Here is a 15530-nt window from a genome sequence, read left to right on the forward strand (position 1 = left end):
CTTGACATTGGCTAATCAGAGTAAAGCCAAATTTAAAGAAAAAAAAAAAATGTCAGTGTCAACTGTCGTTACTGTTTGTGAGGCCAACTGTCAACGTCAGTTAGACAATATTCTAGAAATCATCGATCGACCAGAAAAAAACGGCTCAATCAAACTGCGAAATTGTGAAATATTATTTAGATTTTTTCTAATTACAAATAATAGTTTCTGGACTCTAAAGTGTTGCGTTTTCGTGTTTTAAAATATTCATATCGAGCTTTTAAAATAAAGGTAAGAACTTACATAAAATTTGAAATATTGCATGCGTAATTTGCCGAAAAATGGTGAATATTATTATTTATTGGTCTATGCCAGGCCTTTGATGTATTTTAGCAGGACAATTTAGCGGCTTAGCTTAGTTTTTAGAATAACTTTATAAAAATACATGTTGATAAGTTTAATGTGTTAATTTTTCTTTCACAGTTGCATCATGCTCTCACGAATGTGCGTAACCCGCTCCGCGTTTAGTGTGACCCATACACTGAAGACTCCAGTACCCCAAAGATTTGTACCAAAAAACTATGTAGTGCGTAACTATGCACGCGAGCCTCGTTCCAGAGTAGCCACGCGATCACAGCCAACAATCTGGGAAAGGTTGATGGCCCCTGCTGGCCCTAATGGTAGGATGAACTTTAATGATTCTTAATAATTTTCGTACTTACAGTCTGTTCTTTCGTGTTTGCAGGATCTATCCAAATACTTCTTTATAATAATATACTAATGATATAAATTTTGTATCATTAATACAGTTCAACTTTTCCAAAATAAACCATTGATAATTTCTAAACCAAGGCCATTCACACCTTAGTCATATTATATTTATTTAAATCTAACTGTTAGTGCTAAAAAGAGCAACTGTTTGTTTTATTTATTAACACCATAATGAAGGAATATTGTCAAACAGCTTAGAATCAGTTCCAATAGTCCTGTGTACATGTAAATGAAATGCAGTGTGCTAGTAAATTGGGTATTCAGTTTGTAAAATATTATTTTATTTATTTTTTAATAGGTTTAACATATTTATTGCCCTGATTCACTATAATGTTGTTATCAAGGCAGACCCAAATATTTGATATCACAGCTGATAGTGATTATTGTATAAAAAAGCTGTCAAGTATTTCAAAAATGTATTTTGTTTGTCATCAAAGTTCAAATAACAGCACCCACACAACCTATATTGCACCATAAATTCCATAGATATGTACAAAGCGATTTGCTTCCTTGTTTCTAATCCAATCAGCTAGTATATGAAACACCTTCCCGCCTTCGGTTTTCCTCTCCACTTTTAATATAACCTTTAAGTCAAGTTGAATAGGCATCTTCTAGGCAAGCGCGTTCTATCTTAGTCTGCATCATTGCTTGCCAGCAGGTCTGATCGCAGCCAAGTGCTAATTTATAAATTAAACAAAAAGCCTCTACTGCCATCTAGAGTTCTTTCTGTGTGTAACCAATTGTACAACTTGTGTTTTTTTAGCTTTCAGCTTGGGTAAAGGTGCATTAGCAGGTGCATCAGCAGTGGGCCTTGGGGCCTTATGTTATTATGGCTCCGGCGTCAAACCTGGTACACTACAGGAAGCACAGTGAGTCATTAGCTCTGTTAAGATAATGATGAAGTGGTGTTTGTTCATTATGATAAACCTGAATCTAATTTAAAGTCTTGGTTGTAATCTATTAGTTGTTATTTATGTACATTATCTTTACAGACTTAGTGATATCTTTTCTGAAAATATTTGAAACCAATATTGCAATTAGGTACAAGAAAAGTTTTTAGGTTTTACACATTACCTGTTTGCGACTACAATGTGTTATTTCAGAAATGTGATATTTGAGAAAAACATGTTGTAGTCACAAACAGGTGTTTGGTTAGTTAAATATTTGGAAATTTTAGTGTACATATTTATTATTCTTTTTAGCCTGTGGCCACAATATGTAAAGGATCGTATCAAAGCAACATATGGATATATTGCTGGATCACTGGTTCTCACTGCTGGTAGTGCCATCACTGTTTTCAGAACACCAGCCCTTCTGAACTTAGTTGCTCGTAATGGATGGATAGTAAGTAAATCCTTTATTATGATTGGGAAAGTTACTCAGTATGTCCGTTACCAGTTCATGGCTCAACTAATGCGCCAATTTTGACCTTTAGTTTCATTATTTTGTTGTTTCAAGATTAATAACATTGTTTTTATATTCCAGTCAATTATCGCGACTATGGCACTGATGATTGGCTCGGGGATGGTTGTCCGAGGCATGGAGTACAAGCCAGGGTTTGGAGGTAAACAGCTGGCTTGGATGGTGCACACAGGCATCATGGGAGCTGTCATTGCACCTATTTGCTTCCTTGGAGGGCCTATTCTGATGCGTGCAGCTTGGTGAATATTTGTATAATTAGTAATTAAACTTTAATTGTGTCTGGCAGGGGATTGCCACAACTCTTAAGTGTCTGGCAATGCATGACATGATTTATAAAACTATACCAAAGAAAATATAAAAAAATTATACTTTGACGTAATTTTTTTTACATATTTTTATCTGTTATCTACCGAATCCACTATGATCCAAACTTTATAGTCGTTGAACTTTTTTCCCTGTGTTGAGGACAAAATGCAAAGAAACTTAGTTTTTATAAAATAATGAATGTCTGCTCTACGCTCTCTCTAATAGGTACACCATAGATTGCCCTGTTTAAATTTCGAATATTTTTTTTAGATTTCAAACGATAAAGAAAGCCTTTTCAAGCTAGTGACGAAAATAACATTTGTTAACTGTGCACAGGTACACTGCCGGCGTGGTGGGCGGACTGAGCACGATAGCCGTGTGCGCGCCGTCGGGCGAGTTCCTCAACATGCGCGCGCCGCTGGCCATGGGGCTGGGCGCCGTGTTCGCCGCGTCGGTGGCCGGCATGTTCCTGCCGCCTACCACCGCGCTCGGCGCAGGTACGGTCGACCTCAGAATTCGAGTAGCAATTCCCCGTCGCACTTATGTCCTTTTTCTATAAACACGCCACACCCACCAAACGCATACGCATAATGATCACGAATATGATCAAGGTGCTAAACGACTTACGGCCTTTGACTGTGTACAGTCATGCATGTTAGGGTGGGATTGAGAGTTGGGAGGTCGTGGGCTCAAAGGCCTGCGGTTTCGGTGCGTTAGCACAGTTTATAACAGATAGGAAACTTATAATAAAACGTCGAGACTACACCTAGATTGGAAGGCGTCAAATGTTACCCACATTTGACGCTAAGCAGGCTATGAAACAACTAGGTATCTTTGATTTCACATCACCCCTAGCCTTTAACTTGACAGATGTCGATTCAGGATCAAAACCGAAAGTTTTCTCACTCTAGTAGTGGCGTTTCACAGGATTGTTCCATGAGTTCGTGTACTGTGTACGGATGTAGCACTCGCATTAATGCAGATGGCGATTTTGTTTTTTTTTTTTTTTTCAAATATCTTTGCATTGCTTTTTTTTACAAATAAAGGTATTTTGTTTTAGGATTGTATTCTCTGAGCTTGTACGGTGGCCTGATTGTGTTCGGTGGGTTCCTCCTGTACGACACGCAAGCCATCATCAAACGAGCTGAGATGCACCCTACATACGGATTCCAGCCCTACGACCCAATTAACTCGTAAGTAAAAAAGCGTCAGCTACAGTTGACGTATCGAATAAATAAAATTAACCTTAAACCTGCGCAGTGGGTAATTTACCGAACCGACGGCGGGGTGGTTATTCCGCCGCGTGATTGGTTCATCAATCAACATTTTATTTACCACACAGTACATATTCCTAAATACTTCACATTCACTGTCGTCCAGAGCTCTTTGTATTTAAAACCACAGATATGGACATAATATACATGTACGCTAAATACGGCGTGCCATACAAAATGACAGTTATTTTTTGTGCCTGTTTGGATCGCTCCACTGAGCGTACCGGAAACTAAAACTGACACTTGTCAAAATGGTAATAATATGACGCCCAATGCATAATTAAGTTGAAGAGAGAAGAGATAGCTGCAAGTCAAATCCACACTCTTGTGTAATGCGCTTTTTTCAGAAGCATACTCTAATAGATTTTTCAAGAAATTGAGTAAAGGCCAATTCAAAAAATTGATTGCGGAATTTTGTTATGAAAGATATTTTTTTTTCTCTTTTCAGAGCTATCTCGGTGTACCTAGACGTCCTGAACATCTTTATGCGCATCGCTATGATCCTGGCGGGTGGCGGAGGAAACAAACGGAAGTAAACGACAAAACCTGCAGTCAACATTAGTATTTTATTTCAATTAGCAAGCAGAAGTTACATTTCGGCTTTATGTACTTTGTAGCTTAACAAATTCTCGCGCTTCGTTTCGACTCGTGAAATTGAAAGCTGATGTGATATTATATAATGTAAAGAGTAAAGAAGTAAGGTATTGTTAATTAATGCATAATTAGACTAATCCTAGTATATCTTTTTGTTCTTTATTAAATTGACAAGTGTTTATTATTTATTGTTTTGTTTTATTTGGCGAGATGCGCTATCAAGGGTGAACTATTGGCCACCTTCCAAAGTTTCATCAAATTATTTTAAAAATGTTTGCAGTGGCAGGTGAAATTAATTCGGCTGTAGTTGTACACAAACCTCTACTAAAAATAGTGTCATCCTTTTCTGAGATCACATTATTACTCATATTATCATTTTATAGTTTACTAGCTGATGCCCGCGACTTCGTTCGCGTGGATGTAGTTTTTTAAAAATCCCGTGGGAACTCTTTGATTTTCCGGGATAAAGAGTAGCCTATGTGCTAATCCAGAGTATAATCTATCTCCATTATAAATTTCAGCCCAATCCGTCCAGTAGTTTTTGCGTGAAGGAGTAACAAACATACACACACACACACACATACAAACTTTCGCCTTTATAATATTAGTGTGATTGGTTTATCCTAAAAAGTTTAATGTTTGTGCGGAGCAACGGATCAATCTGATATTTTGCATGGGTATAGTAATTAAAGACCTGGAAAATTAAAGTTTCCATGGGATTTTTAAACATTAATACTGGAGTCACAAGATAGAGCTCCTTTAGTTCCATTCAGTCGATAGGTCGTTGAATATAACACGTTATCTGTATGGTCCCCTAAAGAAGCCCCTATCTTAACTATGAAGTCCAGTGTAAATCTACGCGGACGAAGTCTTGGGTATCACTAGTTGTGAATAAAACATCAGACTTACAATCGAATAATTAGCACGCACATCTGAAAATCTCCAATTGTAAACAATGCAATTATTGCAAACTAGCTTTTGCCCACGACTTCGTCCCCGCTACATTTATGTAATTTATTTACTTCTGGATACAGTAACGTTCTAACGGTTTAAGAATTATTAAAATCGGTTCGACTTTCAGAGTTTATCAATTACAAAGAAACAAATCTTTCCTCTTATAAAATTACCTATTTAAGTATAGATTGGATGAATCGAAAGGGTACCTCATATAGGTAATAAGCATGGTTATTAAGTAAAACGAACTCAAAGAATAGCTATATATACTTTATTTACAGGCTATTATAGGTACTTTTTCAATTAGTATTCATAATATTATGAACAATTTAAGCACAGCATTTGATAATCATTTTTTTACATTTCATAAGAAGCTTCCTCACTATCTGCGATTAGATTTAACTGCGTTAACAGATTTTTAACCCCCAACCCAAAAAGAGGGGTGTTATAAGTTTGACATGTGTATCTGTGTATCAGTCTGTGGCATCGTAGCTAAACGAATGAACCGATTTTAATTTAGTTTTTTTTTGTTTGAAAGGTGGCTTGATCGAGTGTTCTTACTATAATCGAAGAAAATCGGTTCAGCCGTTTGAAAGTTATCAGCTCTTTTCTGTCGGGGGTTTTTTAAGTTTTGATTTATTGTGATAAACAATAAACAAATATTTGTTTGATGTATGATTCTTTGGCATGAGTGTGAGAAGCGTCATCTAGTGGCGACCGCCACAATTGTTTTCAGTTTTCAGCGATTTGTTTAACTTTATTACATATTTTATGCATTTCCGAAGATTTTATACAACACTAGCTGATACCCGCGACTTCGTTCGCGTGGATGTAGGTTTTTTAAAATTACCGTGGGAACTCTTTGATTTTCCGGGATAAAAAGTAGCCTATGTGCTAATCCAGGGTATAATCTATCTCCATTCTAAATTTCAGCCCAATCCGTCCAGTAGTTTTTGCGTGAAGGAGTAACAAACATACACACACACACATACAAACTTTCTCCTTTATAATATTAGTGTGACTAAACAACTATTTCAACAGATAGTGAGGATTACCTGTATTGTAATGATTGTAATGAACATTAATTAAAACTGGGTTTAATTTGATTGATTTTAAAGAAGCTTACATTACTTAATTAAACTTCGTCAAACTAGATCAGTTATTTACTAAATACTTTGGAGCATGATTGTGCATTTATTATTATCACTCACACAAGATCTTAAATGCATATTTTACAGTTAAAAAAAAGTCAATTAATACAAGATATAAAAACTTAATTAAAATAATATCACAATAGGGATCCAAACCTAATCTTTGGAATAAGAAACAAGGTCCTTCGTTCAATATATTCGAAAATTTTGCGCGTGATAAATCTTGGAACAAAACAGTAAACGTAAGGCGTCTTCTTAATACAGTGCGACAAGACAAGGATCTTTTGGCACTTGAATGACATTGACAGGGAGGCGTAGTTGTAGATCAAAGGCTGCCAGCAATTATAATCGTAAATCGTAATGTTATTGTATATGGATCTAATAACAGTGAATTTCAGATTTTTTTTTAGCAACACCCACACACAAGGGGCAGTGTGACGCTTCACAAGATGGCGGCGTTAGTTCCGATTTTGGCCACGCGCCAAAAGATCCGTCGCACTGTACCTAACGCTATTACGCGACCATCACGCAAGTAAGCGATGCGACCATCGCGTGCTCGCGCCTAACAGATTACAGAATGCGAATACGCGATCATAGCGCGAATGCCAATTACGACACCTATTTGAGATCAGTAAGTTTTATCGTGCGTTCGGACGATTAAAATTCGCGCGGACTTGCGATGATCGCGCATTCGCGTTGTATTGGGACGGCGCCTTAAGGAATGCTTCGCCACAATAGTCTGTTGGAAATAACTTGATAGTTTACTCCATAAATCCGCTTGCAAGAGTCATTGCATTTTGTCTCTTTTGTGGTCACAGATTCTATGGCCCATTTGCACAAGGACTATGATTTATCTAGTTATAATATTCATGTCACTTTTTAGCAATAGTATAATGCAATTGCTAAACTAAATAAGTTTATTAAATGCCCTTATGCAAGTGGGCGTAAGAATTATTTTGGCTTCCGTGTGTTTTGTAACATAATAACAACTAAAAGGTATAATTATATCCTAGGATTTTCAGAACGAAACTTTCAATCGACAAATAATTCATTGACATTAAGACAAGACATTCAAAATATGTAACAAAATAAAATGCAGCAGTATTTTAAACGGTTCATTCTTAAAATATATACTAAAATTAAAGACTTAAAATAAGGCCTCTGTTCTTAATACATAAACGGACATCACATACCATATAATTTCATCGACATTTTTTCTTTGAAATGCATAGATACTGGATTCTTCTAAATACAATTTATTCGACGCTGTAATTTAACCTATAGATAAACTTATATTTAATAAATTGTGAGCAATAAAAAGAATTTATTGGAGATCTTTACTGTCACTAAAGAAAAAAAAAACTTCAAGTAGTAACATCACCAGTCTTGTGTGCTTGTTGCTTTAAATAAAGAGCGTACATTTGCCGCGCTTGATTCAATACCCTGTTTACGTTATGTTTACGTACCATTTTGTCAAAATGCATCGCCAATTCGTTGTAGTCCATGCGATTTCTCATTATGTAATCTCTGTGCTGCAGCAATACTGTCAGGCATAAATACATCAAAAATGGATTCCCACCACCGAACACTGTCGGCGAAGGAAGACTGCTGATGCAATTTTTAACCGGACTCTCGGTACCTACCGACGGAATGCCCGCACTCTTTTGCACGGGAGGTTTAAACACCTCGTATTTCTTCTGAAAGTTGTTAATCGTCGATGCCACGCTCTGCAAATTAGACTGTTTTACATTTAGAAGAGATTCACAATTCTTCTTCGCGTTCTCTAATTCATGCGACATGTTTGAGAAAAATTTATGGGATTTTGAATTGAGTTCTTGCTGACTGTGTTTTAGTGTAGGCGTGTCGATCGATTCTACTGGGTCTTTCTCGGAGGAATCCGATTCGCTGGAATGTGTGTTGGAATGCCTTATATTTTTTAACGATTCTTGGGGTTCCAAAGAGTGATTTTTTCTCAATAACCTAATAGGCGTTATAGATTTTTTACCCGAATGTTCCTCGAAAATTTCTCCCGTATCACCATCGAAATCCAATTCGGCTTGCTCGTCGGGAGTTTGAGGGCAGCTGGCAGTGGTTCGAGTGGTAGGAGTGTTTCTGTGCAACGGGTTTTCCCACAGGTATATGTCCTCCGCACTTCTCGCATTCGATTTTATAGTTTCGAGGAGCGGCGACCTTTTTATCGTTTCTACAGATTCTGCTACTTCATTCTGCACTTCTAGAGCATCGGTTGCGACGCAATCTGCTTTCGTTTCTGTGCAAAATGCTGCCGGTTTATCTTCGGTGCTCGTAGAGTCCGATGGCGAATCGCATATCATACTGCAGCGATTAACGTACGAGGGTCCGAACACTTGGCGGTCTAAATGTTCTAATTCCAGTCTCAATTCTCTCGTCATAGACGTCGTCATGGGATAGTATTCTTGCGAATCGTCTGGACTGCTGCCGTCGTTGGTTTCGAAACTCATTTTGCTAACTTTGCTGAGTCCTTGATTTTTTAAATTTGTTGATGATAAATCGTTTTCTTCGTAGGATGTTTTAGTTAAAGTTATTTTGGGGCATTCTTTCGAACGGGAGCGCTCGATGGCCGAATGAGTCCGCTGCAGCTTTTCTTGTTTAACCATATTAGATTTACTTCCAGTAGCGAAGTTAAGAAATTCGTTCAGATTTTTAATCATTCTAACTTTCGGTTTATTAGAATCTGAATCTGTAGCATCGTCTAGAGTGTCTAGGGAAGAAAAAAATTTATTATTATGTACAGATATCTTATCTCTCAACAATCTTATCTGGTTTCCTAAAGGAGTGTCTTTGGGTTCAGCATGTGCTGTTCCATTGGACAGGTTTCCAGCGCTCGACCAAGCGGTCGCCGTCGACTCGGGGACATCCAAGGCTTTGCCGTGTTCGGGTACACTCTTCATGCTTCTCCTGGTATTGACTGTATGATCTTGCGACGTCGTCGTCGAGTCTGCACTCTTGTCGGTGACGTTTTCGTTCGACAGTTTTTTTGTTTGTAAAACAGCGTCATCCAAACTTTGGAATTCCTTAGTGTGTTTTAAAGAAGAACTATTTAAAATTTTGCGCGCCGCATTTTCGTCTAAACTGTGATTTGTTTTTTTCGTAGTGACAAGTTTAGGTGCTTTTACGTTTGCTAAACTAAAACTCGAACTTTGACGGCGCATTGCACATACTTTGGTGTACGCGTTTTCTCGCGGTGCCTTTATCAAGGGGCTCAGCGGAGGCGGATCAACCTCCACTTCGACTGCGGAATCGAAGTCCTTCTCCTTTAAAGATAATTCCATCGTGGGAGTTTTTTGTGGTAGCGAAGCCCAGAGAACTTCTAGCATTCGGAGGGCGTCGTCAAAGGCGAATTCGCGTTTCATTTCCAAAAGCAACCATCTGTAGCAAAATAACAAATCGTCGGCTTGTTGTGATTTCAAATAATTGTAGAAATCTGGATCGTACACTTGCAGAGATTCAGTCAAATGTGTGAATTTCACCGTCATAGCTTCCCCATCCAACAGGAAGTTGGGATACAGTCTACTCATGAGCGCACACAGACAAATATACGCATGAGCTTCATCGCCCATCGTCACGAGTAAAGGAGACGCTAAATCTGACATACCTTGGCAGTAGCTCACTGTTGGATGGTACAAGGCATACCTTTAACAAAGGGAAAACCAAAGTTTAACGAGTTCGCATATTCTCAGAAATGACTCAATTAAGGTATCAGATTAAAAACAAGCATACCTAGGTAGAACGACTGAATTCATGAATTTTTATGAGCCAGTGAGGATGGCCGACAAACAACAATTATTTCTTAGTAATATTATAAGGTAAATAGAAGGTCTTCTAAAATACATAAAATTTACATCCTCTGTTCTAGTTTTAAGTTTAATAGTCATTTTAAAATTAACCTAAAGAAGATGTGAAATATTCATGTACACCAAACGCGTGAAATATATTTTATGACTTTGTATTTCATTATCTAGGTAACTAAACGTGTGGCATGACGTTTGATAAAAAGTGGCTGATTTGTATAGTTGACAACATCTCTACTAAATTACTAAACATGGTGGATGGTATAATCTGAATGAAATACTAAAGAAAACACCTTACGTGGTGAGAATATTGAAGAGTGATGCTATGTTTTGGTTGTCGTCGCTTCCCGCGTAGAAGTTGTGATGTCTATCGGTTCGGAGGACGTCTTTGCGCACCATACTTGTCACGTACGCCAAGTCAGCATTTACCTGCAACGTAAAAGATTTATGAATTATTATTAAAACATATTTAACATGAATTTTGAAACATGATTGTATTTAAACTACCATTTTATTTTGTGTGTCTACATTGCCTATGCGTAGCATTATATGGAAGGCAAAGAGTAAATGGCTAAAATTGGACCTTCAATGGTTGGTCATTCATCTACTTCTGACTTGGTTCAAGAATTTCTTGCTGGTTCTTCTCGGTAGGAACAGCATTCAGAACCAGTGGTAAATTATTTTGACGATTCAAAAGCACTTGTAACAGTTAACTTGAATAAAAATATACTCTATTCTATTCTAAAGTTGCAAAATGCTCAAGAACTCATCCAGCAAAATTTACTTACCATCCCCTTTTGTATGCAGTCCTTCCATTGAGCTCGTAAGGCATAATATTCATTGGCTTTCTTTTTAATATAGTCCATTCTCTCTCTGCCTGTCATCCCATCTGGGTAAACGTTTAAAATGTGTTTCCATACAACTTTTCTGTAAGAATAGCATGTAGGTAGTAAAGAATCTTTAAAGAGTATTTTATTTTATTCTTAATAAGCGACCCGCCCAGCTTCGCACCTTATAAACCTCCCTCTTGTATCCTTCTATCTATTGGTGAAAACTGCATTAAAATCCGTTGTGTAAGACAGCGGGAAGCGACATTGTTTTATACTACGTAGAGATTAGCTAATACTCGACATGCGTTAAAATGCGACTCACGCGCCATCTTAATATTGTACGTTCATGGCACTTCAGGTTTCTATTTTCATTAGTATTCTAGAAGATTTAAGGTTTGACGTAAGTGGCAACAACTGTACAAAGTTTCAAATGAATGATGCACAAACACACAGAAGCGAACAAATACAAAAACATACATTTTTATATACATTTTTAACAGATTATGAATAAAGTAGGAACAGCACAAAAAGTCCCTCAAATTATGTATAATAAAGCTCATACTCGGAGTAAATAATAGACTACCATATCAAACAACCACAGTATTACCTATATATATATTTTTTAAAAGAATATTAGAGGATCTTTGTTTTTTTCAATAAAATATTTACCGTAAACTAGGTTCAATCCCACCACAGTATATAACCTCCCTCAGTTTAGAAGTGTTATTAATTTGTCCAACTGCATCTAAGAAAGCCCTGAATTCTATGTCACTGAGCGGTGGCCGCGGTGGAGTGGTAGGATCATCATAGAGATTGAGTGCCCTCGAAAACATGTTAAATGTTTTCTCAACCTGTATAAAAAATAAAAGTGATTTTATTTAATATGTAATACTAATATTATAAATGCGAAAGTGTTTCTGCCTGTCTGTTATGTGATGGACCATCTGTTTAACCAATTATTATATAAGCTTTAGCTTATATTCTGGGCAGAAATTTTTTGTCCCAGAAAATCAAAGAGTTCCCACAGGTTTTTAAAAACTTAAATCCACATAGGTGAAGTCGCAGACATCATTTATTTGGTACAGAGATAGCTTGCATCCTGGCGATAAATGCTACCTACTTTTTATTCCCAAAAGTCAAAGCATTCCAACAGGATTTTTTAAAAACCTCTAATAACTCCCTCTCCACTTTTTCTTTCTTTTTATTTATATTGTTACCAGAAAGGTACAAATAAAAAATAAAATAAATAAATAAAAATAAATAACGTGGAAATAGTTGTGGCTATCATCTAGTCATTTATTTTTAGGTATCTAGAAGCTTAAGTTTATCAGCAAGATATAAACAGTATTGCTACTTCATATGACAATACAATGTATTCAATACTGATTTGGATAACAAAAGTTTTTAGTACATAAAATTCTTCTAGTCCATACACTGAGTCTTATTGTAATTGCTGTACGGAATAATTGAGTTTTTTATTAGTTGAGTACAGTAATCCAATTTTGGTAATTATAATTTTTTATGATATTGTTTCACCCACACTCAAGGAAAGTTCTAAATAATTTTGAAATAAAAACGAAAATAGCAGAACCGGCAGGATTCCCAGAAGATGCAGATTCAAATCCTGCTGGTTCCACAATTTTTGATATGTGTTTAAAAATTATTCAGAAATCCAATTTTGGGTTTGGACCCTCTTTCTGAATAATTAAAGAAATTCACCTGGTTCATAATAAGCCCCTGAAAACCACTCTGTGTTTCCTGCTTCTCTGCTTGAGCAGCTTGGTACACTGTGGGCTGCTCCTTGCTTTGGTTGACAGGGGCCGATGGAGTTGTGGGGGGCTCCCAGTCCTCGGAAGCCTCCGCAAAAGGTTTCATATCTACTTTTAGCTGCACACATGGTTCTGATCTCTGAGTTAAAGCTATATTATGAGCCCTGCAAAAAACTGTTCACTGAATTAATTTGAATATTAGAATTTACAAGAAGTAACTTCAAAAATCAATAATGCATTGCAGCTTAACCTAGCCCTAAATACTTTAACACAATACTATAAGCTCAATTCAAGGCATGTTTGGCACTTTGCCTATACAGAAAATTACAATCCTAATAAATACACTTTCACATTATATAGGCAGACATTCTTGTACTGTAGCATAAAATGGGTAGTTTTATTAAGTAAAGTCAGTCACAAGTACAGTAGGTGACACCTTAATTCTCTTACATTTGTGTTTATACTTTATTGTATTCGTGCAAATATTCTTGAATGTGCGAGTACAATAAACACAAAGCCCTTTACGCGACCCAGCAAGAAAATGTCGCCGCGTGTGTTGGGTGCAATTGTATGCTCCCTTCTTATTCTGAAGAGATCCATAGTGATCTCAGCAGGGGAGCATAGTATACCACCACTTACTTGAGAAAAGCAGCATCCAAATCCCAATCAGACAGCAAAGGCAAATAAATTTCTTGTCCATAATCATCAACAGTTCTGTATGATAGAGTGAAGTCTGACTTTATATCAAATGCTTTGACTAAAATGCTCTGTAACACCTCCAGGGAAGTTATCTGAGGGTCCACTGAAAATTTTCGCAATTCGGGTTGCAGTTTTCCTTCACATTTCTGTAAATAACAAAGTACAGATACTATTTGCTATCCATGGAAACTATGCAGGGAGTAATCTTTATCTAATATTAACTTCATGTGTGTGTGTGTCTTTGTTTGTGCGGATGTATGTGTGTGTGTCTTTGCTCACCTCACTGAGAAATTTGGTATAAGTAATGCACAATAAGAATATGTCCTAAAATGAAATCTGAGCACCCCAATTCCACATAGTCTACCCACCCCTGGAATATTCATATAAAGCACGAAAAGCTCGCGAAGGAGATCTTGAGTGAAGAGAGCCTATGAGGCAGAGTGAAATGAAGAGGAGGTGGCAAACAAAGCGAGCTGTCTTCATCTGTAGAATAATGAAAATTGAGTAGGTCATGCTGAAGGGACGACATACGAGTCTTCTGGCATTAACACCCTAAGACCCCTTTCAATAAAAGCATTTATGGATGAATGATTGATAAAATATGACCTCTACCCCCCTTTAACCCTTGGTGAAGGTAGGAAAATTTACATACGATTCTCTTAGAAATCCCAATATTGAATCTAAATTATTCAATGTAAAGAGTAGGTACAAGTCTCTAAATATATGTAAAGATGAATTAATATTGTGGCACAGTAGCGGTATCAAATACGAGCAAATAGAGCTGTTTTTAGAAAAATTATTTAGTACTAAAATTTATTAAATAAAAAACCTTGACTTTCACTCGAACTGCTTCTTTGCTGTAGCCAAACATTGTCTTCACATTACTATTGAAACTGTTGCCAGCTGCCTACTCTTATTGTTATGATTTTATAATGTAACGTAGCGAGCTCAAATAACCATTACTTTTCACATACATACACGATTATAAATTCTTTTCACATGTAAAATCGAAACAATATTTTTTCATTTTCTAGTTTTTCTAGATTTTGAAAAGATTTTTTCAGGATTTTTTTTCAATTGGCTTTACCAAAGAGGATGTAATCACTTCACCTACCACAGATCAGTAATGATCACTACAGGCTTAAATACGGTTCTGGGTTCAAGCCCTTTCATCGTCAGCGTCATCAAGATTTACAACCAGTTCACCAAGTTCACGAACTTTTCACGAATCACGATTAGATTCTTGATTTGGGCACAGATTAATGAAATATTATGGTGGCGATACATGCTTGAAACAAGCGACATGACAAAGCACCGGCAAACACCACGGGGTATTTTCAATGCACAATTTTTGGTGTGCTTGCCCACCGGGGTGATTACGAATCTCGCTCGCGACGACAGCTCTAATTAACTCTCTATCGGACAATCTATGAACTGAAAAGTGCATTCGTGTCGTACCAGCAAACAATTTGGTTTATGGTATTACCAGTAGTGACTACATACTCTTTGGGTGGACTTCGTCTGTGTTGGTGTTGGCTGGCGGGCGTGCTCTGCCTTTTTGGAGTGTTTTTTTTTTATTGTTAAAACTGACTGGAAAGCGCTCTGGGGGTGCCGTGCGTATGTCGGCGAGCGCTCAGACAGGGTCCATACTTGTATAGTTTAACTAACTTGTTACAAATAACTACAAGTTGTAGTAGGTCCCACAAATTGCTATTGCGCTGGAACCATGTCTCATTAACATCAAAATGACGTCATTTTTACGTCAGCCGAAATAAAAACATAAAAATATACCATCAGCTCGAAACTTCAGTCTAGTGCTGACGTCACTAAACTGTAAAAAATGCAGATATTAGGAAATTTTTAAATTTTAAACTATAATCTTCATTAATAAAGTTGTAACTACGAGATTATGTTCCGAAAGTACGAGATATTTGACAACCATGGTACGAGA

General features: G+C 37.0%; 2 protein-coding genes across 2 annotated transcripts; one reads left to right on the forward strand and one right to left on the reverse strand.

The window, feature by feature from the left end:
* The first annotated feature begins 469 nt into the window (after positions 1 to 469).
* On the forward strand, positions 470 to 4534 carry LOC123865359 (growth hormone-inducible transmembrane protein-like). The gene is made up of 7 exons (XM_045906356.1): positions 470 to 659; positions 1514 to 1619; positions 1953 to 2094; positions 2236 to 2411; positions 2815 to 2975; positions 3539 to 3671; positions 4201 to 4534. Exons 1-7 carry the CDS (start codon positions 470 to 472, stop codon positions 4286 to 4288), a joined length of 996 nt encoding a protein of 331 aa, XP_045762312.1. The 3' UTR covers positions 4289 to 4534.
* Positions 4535 to 7582: 3048 nt separating this feature from the next.
* LOC123865275 (TBC1 domain family member 25) lies at positions 7583 to 14678 on the reverse strand. Its single transcript, XM_045906229.1, has 7 exons — positions 14409 to 14678; positions 13520 to 13725; positions 12831 to 13044; positions 11781 to 11962; positions 11070 to 11208; positions 10580 to 10710; positions 7583 to 10123 (listed from the first exon to the last, which is right to left on the reverse strand). The coding sequence occupies exons 1-7, from the start codon at positions 14448 to 14450 to the stop codon at positions 7816 to 7818; spliced, it is 3222 nt and encodes a 1073-aa protein (XP_045762185.1). The 5' UTR covers positions 14451 to 14678; the 3' UTR covers positions 7583 to 7815.
* Positions 14679 to 15530: the final 852 nt, after the last annotated feature.

This window comes from Maniola jurtina, chromosome 1 (genome assembly GCF_905333055.1).
Source record: "Maniola jurtina chromosome 1, ilManJurt1.1, whole genome shotgun sequence".
Classification (NCBI taxonomy): Eukaryota; Metazoa; Arthropoda; class Insecta; order Lepidoptera; family Nymphalidae; genus Maniola; species Maniola jurtina.